This window comes from Petaurus breviceps, unplaced genomic scaffold, assembly GCF_028583685.1.
Source record: "Petaurus breviceps papuanus isolate PSGF00001 unplaced genomic scaffold, PetGlider_PUasm1.0 138, whole genome shotgun sequence".
NCBI classification, from domain to species: domain Eukaryota; kingdom Metazoa; phylum Chordata; class Mammalia; order Diprotodontia; family Petauridae; genus Petaurus; species Petaurus breviceps.
In genome coordinates this window covers 9,382,352-9,392,850 of record NW_027185694.1, presented here as the reverse complement: position 1 = coordinate 9,392,850, position 10,499 = coordinate 9,382,352, and the positions used below count along the sequence as shown (strand labels likewise).

General features: G+C 38.1%; 1 protein-coding gene across 1 annotated transcript in view; it reads right to left on the bottom strand.

The window, feature by feature from the left end:
- Positions 1-10,499, bottom strand: part of LOC138175163 (guanine nucleotide-binding protein G(q) subunit alpha) — a 427,316-nt gene that overhangs the window by 131,406 nt on the left and 285,411 nt on the right. The window contains exon 3 of the mRNA XM_069105568.1: positions 7,073-7,227. Within this exon, the coding sequence (XP_068961669.1) occupies positions 7,073-7,227 (155 nt within the window). The remainder of the gene's footprint in view (positions 1-7,072; positions 7,228-10,499) is intronic.

Here is a 10,499-nt window from a genome sequence, read left to right as displayed (position 1 = left end):
TCCCTCCCTCCCTCCCTCCCTCCCTCCCTCCATCAATTTTGGGCCCTCCTAGTTAAAAGCAAATGTAAATAGTAACTGTTTCTCTTTTGACCAGCAACCCTGAGGGTCTTCCCCTCCCAGTTTAAATTTTTTTTTAATTGAAGAGGCCATCCTTTGACTCACTTCTTGAAGTGAGTCACATCTTACTATTCATTGAATGGGCATTAAAACTCTCAAAGAGAGAACATGAAAAAGACCTTAGCCTAAAATGGTCAGGGTCTCCCATTGCATTCTGGGCCATCTCCAGTTATCCTTATGAATATCTGGCCACTATAGAGCACCAGCCCTGGAGTCAGGAGGACCTGAGTTCAAATCCGGCCTCAGACACTTAACTAGCCATGTGACCTTGGGCAAGTCACTTAACCCAAACTGCCCTGCCTTCCCCCTCCAAAAAGCAATCAATCAATCAATAAATAAATAATTAAAAATTTTATATCTGACCACTGGATCCAGATGGTTCTGGAGGAGAAAGTGAGGCTGGTGACCTTGCACAGCCCACCCTCACTCAAATCAAAGTCAACTGCCAGTCATGTCATCATCTCCCTGATGTCATGGTCCTCTTCAAAAATGAAGGACAAATACAACACAACTAATTTACTCTGTTGTTCAGTCATTTTAGTTGTGTCCAACTCTATGACCCCATTTGAGATTTTCTTGGTGAAGATACTGGAGTGGCTTGCCATTTCTTCCTCCAGTTCATTTTATAGATGAGGAAACTGAGGCAAACAGGGTTAAGTGACTTGCTCAGGGTCTCACAGTTAGTTAATGTCTGAGGCTAGATTTGAACTCATGAAGATGAGTCTTTCTGACTTCAGGCCCAGCACCTTATCCTCTGCACCATGTGGCTGCACCATTCTACTTCTGCATAGCTCTAATTATAAAGTTGTTGGAATTTCTGTAAAAGAGCTTGTCCTGGATCCCATTCATATCAGTTTCCAGTCTGTTGTCAATCTTGTGGTTTCTCCCTTCATCATATCTCTTGTACACATCCTTTTATCTCCATCTACACAACTACCATTCTTGCAACAGGTCTTCACCATCTCTTGGCAGGACTTCCAATAGTCATCTAGTGTCTCCCTGCCTCAAGTTTCTTCCCTCCTCAATCCATTCTCCATTCAACTGTCAGAGTGATTTTCCTAAGCTCAGGTTTAATCATATGACTACTATCCTCATAAACTCCATTAGTGCTTATGAAATTTAATTCATTTAAATCGAAATTTAAAGCTGTTTACAACTTGGCCCCTTTCCACTTTTTCAATCTTATACCTTACTCCCAATTCCACATAACCCACATACAATGGCCTCACAGAGGCTATTGAGAAAGTCTTCATGTTCTTCCTTATACATGGCACTCTGTCTCCTAATTCTATGTTTCTGTACTGGTTATCCATTATGACTGAAATGCTCCTGTTCCTTATCTCTTGGCTTCTTCCTAAAATGAGCTCAAATTCTGCTGTCTGTAGGAAGCCTTTCCTAGTCCCCTGAACTAGTAGTGTTATCTGGCTATGCTTACCTTACCTTTAACACAACACATACAGGGTGTCCCAAAAGTCTTAGTGCACTTGAAAGTTAATTAAAGTTCTATATCTTGTATGCACATAATTATTTTTTTATGTTGTCTCTTCCAATAGAGTGGGACTCCTTGAGGGAAGGAACAATGTTTTTGCATGTTTTTGTATTTCTAGGACTTAGCACAATGTCTGGCACATATTAAGTGATTAATAAACTTGTTGCTTGACTGATCTATTGACCGAAGTCACTTAAGAACTTCATTATAAAATTACTTTATTCATGAGATGATCCCATTCCATGGACCGTGAGATCAGTGTTTTATATGATGGCACTTCAGCGTTTTGGCTAAAGGGCACCCTTATAAACTTGCAAAGAGTTCGTAAAATTTAAATGAGGTTCAAGTCAAATGAGGACTATTTTAGCCACAATCCTCTCCATATCATTTCATTATGACAAAAGGTTTGACTTGATCCAAAGTCGGGGGAGGCAATACCATCCACCTCTGGAATCACTGTTATGCTAGAATTTCAACATGGCTCCATTATGTTGTTATATTTGATGTAGAAACTGTGTTCTGACCATGATGGTTTAACTGGAAGTCTATAAACCATCCTAGAGTCCCACCTGGGACTACACAATACACCTGCCACCATGGAAAACTGATCCAGAACGACAAGGAACTTGCAAGATGCACGAAGCTAATGAATGACAGGAAACTTGCTGATTCCTGCCCTAGATCATCTTCCTTATATACACAATCCTAAGTGCTTGCGTCGAAGAGAATCTGGATCACTTGTTATCATTTTTATCAAAAAAGTGTTTCTTTACATGGTGGGAATTTTTTTTTTAATGACTACTGGGAGGTTTCTAAGCATAAAGGTTCCTGACAATGTGGCTGCCATGAGTATCCTCTGACTAACGCCACGGTACTTCTGTTGATGTAGATAGTGAACTCATTAGAAATGATTCCTCAGTATATTAAAGCAGGTGGCGAACCCAAGAAAATTTTTCAACCAAGTGTTGCCTGTTTTTAACTCTTATTAATTAAAGCCCTTAGACTTCATTTTAATACTGAGAAACTAAATGAGGATTTCTAAGTTTCTGAGAAACTTTCCAGAATTTCCAAAGGTAGGGATGTGTGTGTGTGTGTGTGTGTGTGTGTGTGTGTGTTTTGGCCAAGAACAAACCAAGGTTAATACTACTCTCCAATTTATATCTAGTTAATGGGTTAGCCAATTTTCTTGCATCTACTCTTGGACATTTCGAACCTTTATTACCATCAGAAAGTGGATAATCAAAGCAAGAATAGGAGAAATTCAAATCAGTTTACTTTTCTTCTTATAAATGGCTACAGAGAAAGACTTTTCAGGGAAGAAAGTTGAAACTGTGAGCCAAATGAAGTTTCTGGAATATCTGTGGATATTACCCTCTCCCATATTAGTACAGCTAACTGAGACTTCTACAAATATGGATCCAGCTTTCAAACTGCTAACTGCAAGTTTACTGATTCCTCCTTCATCCCCTGAATTTATACTATGTTAAAATTTCCCTTTAAACCCTATGGACACAAAAAACCCCTACACATATCTTTGACAGATAAGAAGTAATGACTTTCAAGTACATGTTCAGAGTAAATGATCCATAAAAGTTCTAATCAGAAAGATCTGAGCAGATAGAGATTTATACTCTGATTTTAAAGCTCTGTCAAACCTTGGAAGTTAAACAGATTCTTCAAGAATGCCATTTGCATCATCCTGAAATCATATAGCTTGTCTATAGTATCAGAAGTGAAAGAACTGCCTATGTATGCATTCTTTTTGTGTTAATTAAGTATTCTGTATTCAATGGAATTAGTTATGACCCAAAATATCACTTCAGCTAAGAGAGGTTTAACTCTGACTTCCCTGAGACCAAAAACATCAGAATGGTAGTTTAATCATATGATTTGGTATTTGTAAAATCAATTCAGTCTACTTTTATATTTTCAGCCATCTTATTGGTCAATTCAGATTGCCACACAATAGGCTCACTGACTATAAAGAAATCAGATGCTGCACTGGCCAGTCCCTGGCTTGATTCCATTACACTTGGTTGGATGTGGCTGCCAGTCTGAGGGATACTGAATGATTATACTTCAGGGAAATTGGTCCTGATTACGGGAGGGTTTTGCATGAAATTAGTTCCCAAATACTGACTACAATATTTGGATTTTTAAAAAAATGAGCAAGAAACCCCAAGTGAAGTAAAATTGGAAGGAGAAATATTACAGATACAAAGGCTGCATTTTTTTTAAAAAGGGAATGAAAAAGAAAAAAGTAATAGAAGCTTTTTTGAATGCACAGAAACTCATTTTCATATGAAAATTTGCTTGGTATTTGGAATGAATGATCTGTAATAAACACGACCTGCAGCCTGGTTCCCATTATCCAAGTCAGTTATTCCAGCATCTGCTGTGAAAGCATTTCAGAAACACATGGAACACGACTGCATATGAAAGAATCCAAGAAACCACAGACTCAAGCCGTATGCTAGCAAAGGCAACATGCCTTCCACTTTCCTCTTTTGTGAAAACACTGAAAAAGGAAGAAATAAAACAACCTAGGCTTATAATGGGGGCAACAGCTTCTATATGTCCAGGAAAGGCATTGTGGTAGAGTAGGTAGAGAGCTGACCTAAGAATCAGGAAAGACCTGGGTTCAAGGCCTAACCACTTAATGCTCTAGGCAATGCTCTGAAATTGTTTCTAAAAATAATAAAAATAATGATAATAGCATTTGCATAGCAATGTAAGGTTTGCAAATCCTGTCATATTTGATCCTCACAACAACCCTGTGAGGTTGATGAGCTACTAGGTGTTATTATTGTCCTCATATTATAGATAAGGAAACTGAGGTAGGCAGACGTTAAGTGATTTGCCCAGGGTCACTCAATTAGTAAATTTTAAGGTCACATTTGAATTCAAGTCTTTCTGAGGGGAGTCAGGAAGTCACTAGAGTCCAGTGCTCTAATCACGGCACCACCTAGCTTCCTAATTGTGTAATCATTGATCTTTATTGGTAGAGATTTCCTGACTAGGAATTATTACCTACACTGGTTAAATCTAGACAGATCTGGGAGGGGAAAAAATCCAGGTAACATTTTTTTTGAGGTGGGGTTTCATACTAGTCATTTAATCCATGTAGGAAATTGATGATGTAGAAACTCCGTTCACTGATAGAAACAACTCATCTATAACGTGTAACCTTAGAGGTTGTCCAGGTCACCGAGAAGTTAAGTGACTTACTTGTGGGCATCTAACTACTATGTGTCAGCAGCTGGAATTGTATCAAGACCTTTCCAACTCCATAGCTGGCTCTCCACACACTATACCTAGAAATGCCTGTGTAGTTTTTTTTTCCCTTTGTTCTGTATTGGCATGATTCCCAAATGGTGCCTTTCGTAGTATCAGAAGGATATAATATTACCTGATAGACCTTTTCTCTCCCTAGACAGGGAGGATGAAGAGCCCCTAATTCTCAATCAAGCCCATGGACACACTACCAAGGCATCCATGTGAGAAACCACCATTACAAATACCACCAGGACTTCACCAAGGGAGCTACAACTAGCAGATTGTGGAAGTGGACACCAGATTCTCAATGTAGGACCTCCAAAAGGAGTGAAAATCAGGTGCAACCCTGGTGTATGGCTATAGTTTCCTTAGGGAGAAGCCCCCTAACCCTGGTGAGCACTTACCTCATTTTTAGTATGGTGATCTGATTCCCAGAAGCAAAACCCCATCAGGAGGGGAGGAAGTCACAGGTAAAGGTTAGAAATGAATAGGCAAAGCTTGGAGTAGGAAGGACAGGAAAGAAACAAAACTTAAGCAGATGGGTAAAAAGGGCAGGAGAGAAAAGATAAGGGCTAGAGAAAGTAATAAAGGATCTCAGAACAGGCACCAATATAGCAAAGTGGAAAGTAATGTTAGAAGGTTGAATAGTGGGTAGAACTGAAATTACATGAGGTGAGGTTGGTGGTAGAGAATGGTGAGCATGAGTCCCGAAACATGGTTAGGAAATGTAATAGAATATGATGGAGTTTTTGGAAGCAGAGAAAGGCCAAAGGGGACAGGAAACAGAAGACCATCATTGAGGATACGGAAGCCTGAATAAATAATTGCAGAGGCAAAGTTATTGCAGCAGCTGAAGATGTCAGAAGAGGAAGAAAATACAGAGTGAAAAAGGCTAAGAAGAGAATGAAATTAGCAACATAGACATTCCAGGAAGGACACAAAATATTTTCACCACAAAAGACGTGGAAGCTAAACACTACTCAGAATATGATAGGCTCTTATGAGTATTCCATTTCATATTCCAAGACTTTTCAAGTTTTAGCACTGCATTATGGGAAATGTTTTAGCCAAAAGATACTGTTGTAGATTACCTGATGACCTATATAGATACTAAGAATTATGAAGAGGACCAAATATGTAAGTAGGAACTCTACCACTTGTATCCAGGGCATTGCTGATTCAATGCCAATTTGCCATTTTCCTGAGTGCACTGCACAGCTTGCATCAAACTACTAATTTGAGATTTCATGGAATGTTTTCCATTTATGCCTTTGTCTATATAGATCCAGATCAAGTGAAAATTCAACAAATATTTGGTTTGCATGATCAATGAAGATCCAAATTTGGCTAAGTAAAGGATTAGGGAGGGGGAATCTGTTTTGAGGCCTGATTGAATTGTTGTTTACATTCATCACATTAACCAGATATAATTGCCAAGTCTTCATTTCCCTTTCTGCTAGGCAGACACAGAAGAGGTAACAAATAGATCTCTCTAGGAAGCAAATCATTCTCAGTGCATACTATTTTCTTTGACAGCTCACAAAATAATTCGGGAATGCAGGTATAATTAGACTTGCACACAATGCTCATGCAAAGGAAAACCTGCCAATCAACATGATGCTTCCTTCAAAAAAAAAGCAGTAGAGATTCTGTCTGTGACAATCAGAGATAGGGTAGTCTGAAGTTTTTTCAGAAGGCTATATAATCAAGCCTGTTTTTTGTTTGCAGTTTTTGAATGCATGTAGGTGTTTTGTAGCATCTGAACAAGACAACAAATCTCTACTGAAAATTATTATTATTATGCTATTTCATCATCACAATTGACTGTGTACTTGGGAAGAGCTGGTGTGCAATTTGGGAAGGAAAGGAGAGGATGGAGTCATATTCCTCTGTTGCTCAGGTTGCTTTGGAATCAATCAATCAACAAGTTGTCTACTGTATGCCAGACACTGTATTAGGCAATGGAGATACAAATTAAATGAATGAAAGAATCTCTACTTACAATGAACTTCTTCATAATGTAGCCCAGAACTATATATGTATCAAATTTTATGTCCACACATCCAATTTTGAAGTTTGATTCAAATGGAATGCTTAACAGAAGAAGTTCTATACTATAGCAGAGAGAAATGTTAGCCCAGCAAACATTAAATGAAGTGGAGAGAAATAGCCCTCATGATATATACTCACTATTTGGTTGAGTCGGATAACTGATATTCTCGTCTTCTATCATAACATTCTTGGATCCCAGGATCATTCCATAAACTCTTTATTGCATCTACGTATGGGTTCTCAAAAGCGGACACCTTCTCCACATCAACTTCTCGAACTAACTGTGCATGGGCCTGTTTACAAAAAGGAAAACAATTTCAATCTTCTTTTAGTCAACCAGAAAAAAATCATCTTTCATTTGCAATGCTTATATTATGGCTATTGGTCATATCTTCCTCCAGGAAATAGATAAGTTTTTTTTAATGGTGATCAACCAATCAGGTCAATCTTTTTTTTTTAAATGTTGGGTTTTGAAAGTTAATCCAGTTCCCAATTTTCCCCTCAAAGTAATCCTTGAGAATACCATAAACATGATTAAAGTAAACTGAAAACCACGTTATGCTCAAATCTTTAACAAAATGCTAGCCTCTTGTCATCTGAGTATCACAAACTCAGTGTAGTTAATATTACCAAAGGGGTCGGGTAAAAAGATGGAGAATGAAAAGTTTGGACTTTATTAGTTTTTTCATGTTATTATAAATAATAAAACTAATTATCAACCAATAATTTGACAAATAACTAGATCACACAATCAACTAGAATCTTGCCCATACCCCACCATATTCTAATTTTAAAAGATAGGGAAAGTAAAACAAACAAACCCACAACTCGATATTGAGATAAATCAGATATTGAGGTCTGTCTTTTTAAAGGAATATCCCCAACATTTTTCAGATATATCCTAGGATCAGTACATACTGGAACCAATCTCCTACACCTACAATATTCTGTAATAAACAATAATATTCGAAGAATTTACCTGATATGGTCATCAATTCAATTGAATTTAATTCAACTAATTTTCCTCATCAATGAAATGTGTATAATAATAGCACCTATCTCACAAGGTTGTTGTGAGGATTAAATGAGGTAAACTGTAAAGCACTTAGTTAGCACAGTGACTGGCACATAGTAAGTTCTATATAAATATTAGCTCTTATTATTATTATTAATTCAGTTGAAAGAACATTTAAGAGATTACTATTTGCAAAAATTTAATCTACGCGTTGAGAATAGAAAACAAAAGTGAAACATCCTCTTTCTTCAATGAGTTTAAATTCTATTAGGAGGATGCAAGAAGACATACGGTTCAGTGGGAAAGTATTGGATTTGAATTCTGGTTCTCTATCACTTACACTTTGGGAGGCCTTGGGTAAGTGCCTTCACTTCTCTGAGACTTTGTTTCCTCATCTGTCAAATGAGTGTAGTTGAACTAGATTACTTCCAAAGTCCTTTCCAACTCTAAATCTATGATCATATAAAAATAGGAAGTAATAACTCAGAGGTAATTTGAGGAGGGAGAACATGAACATCTGGGTGGAAGGGTTCAGGGAAGCCTTCATGAATAAGTCAGGTTGAGATGAGGAGAGTGCGCATTCCAGGAATAAAGGAATGCTTTATGCAAACGCCAAGAGGTAAGGTTATGGCACCCCCAAAACAGGGAACAGTTAGCGAATTTTGGGTAGAATACAGAGCGTATGAAGGGGACTAAAATGTGTCATGGGTGGAAAGGTTGGCTACAGATGGATTGTGGAGAGCCTTACAGGCTAGGCTAAGAAACTCCTATAGTTCAGTTTTAAGCTTTAATTACCTAACTAACTTTAAATGGTGCTGACTTTTGGGACATACTGTCAGGTGAACAATCAACAAGAATTGACTGAGCACCTGCTATGGGTCAAACACTGAACGAAGGGCTGGAGATTAAACAAAAAAAGGCAAAATAATACCTGCCTCTTGAGGAGCTCCTATCTCAATAGATTGAACAACATGCAAAAAAAAAAATCCAATAACAATAATCCAAAAAACTGTACCTACCTGAGGGGAAGGATGTCATGCTAGGAGGACAGGGAATAGGGAAAGGTATTATTCTGCATCAGAAAGGATATAAGTTGAGGACTAAAGATTTTTAAGGAGAATGACATTGTCAGACCTGTGCCTTAAGAAAATTATTTCAATATATGTGTGGAGGATAGATTGGAGGGGAAGAAGTTTTAAGCAGTAAGACCAATTAGAAGGCTATTAGAATAGTCCCAATTGAGAGGTGATGAGGGCCTGAAACAGGGTGGTTGTGGGTGTGAATGGAGAGTGAAGTTTTTAATCAATAAACAAAGATTCAGTTATATTCATGATACTATATTAAGGCAGGAAAGTATTTAGATAGATATATTTTAGAAGGATTTTTGACAGAGCTGAAAAAAAAATAATTTTCTAAGTAATTCTCAATTGTCTGGGGGGGGGGGAACTGACCTAATCACTTTTGTTAATCAAGACTTTACATGAGATGCATAAAAATATTAAAAGAAACACACATACATACACATAACTACAATAACCCTAATAGCTTTAATATTTTGAAAAGAAAGTTTATACACGGGGCAGCTAGGTGGAGCAGTGAATAAAGCACTGGCACTGGAGTCAGGAGGACCTGGATTCAGATCAGGCCTCAGACACTTAACACATACACACACAAAAAAATAGCTGTGTGACCTTGGGCAAGTCACTTAACCTCAATTGCCCTCAAAAAAAAGTTTATACACTAAAGAAATCTCTCTTCTTTCAAACAAGTCAAACATTTGATACATGCAATGGCTAAATCCTATCATTTCTACCTCTCTAACATCTCTTAAATACTCTCTCTTCTTTCCTCTAACACTGCCACCACCCTGGTGCAAGTTTTCAATCACCTCTTACCTGTTTTACTGCAATAGTCGAATGTTTCATCTATCTAAACTCCCCTCCCCCCCTTATTTCATCCTCTATTTAGATGCCAAACTAGTCTTCCTAAAGTCTAAATCTAACTATGTTATCAACCCCTTTTTGACAAATTCCAGTGGTTTCCTATTGCCTCCAGGTTCAAATATAACATGGTATGTTTGGATTTTAAAGGATCCCAAAACCTGGCCCCTTTCTACTTCCCAGTCTTCTTCCATCTTATGCCTCCCAACACACTCTATAATCCACTGACATCCTTTCAGTTCCTCACAAATGACACTCCAATTTCCTTCCTCCAGATGTTTTCACTGCCTGTCCACCATAACTGGAACACTCTTCCTCCTCATTTTTGCCTCCTGGTTTCCTTCAAGATTCAGCTAAAGTCCCACCTTCCACAAGAAGCCTTTCCCAGACCTTAATCTTAGTGACTTCCCTCTGACATAATTTTTAATTTATCTTGTTTATATCCTAGTTGTACATGGTTGATTGTGGTATCTGCACTTAGACTGGGAGCTCTTTGAGAGCAGCATAAGTGGATAGAGAGCTAGGCTTGGAGTCAGGAAGACGTGGCCTCAAATCCCACCTCAACCTCCATCTCTCTCTCTCTCTCTCTCTCTCTCTCTCTCTCTCTCTC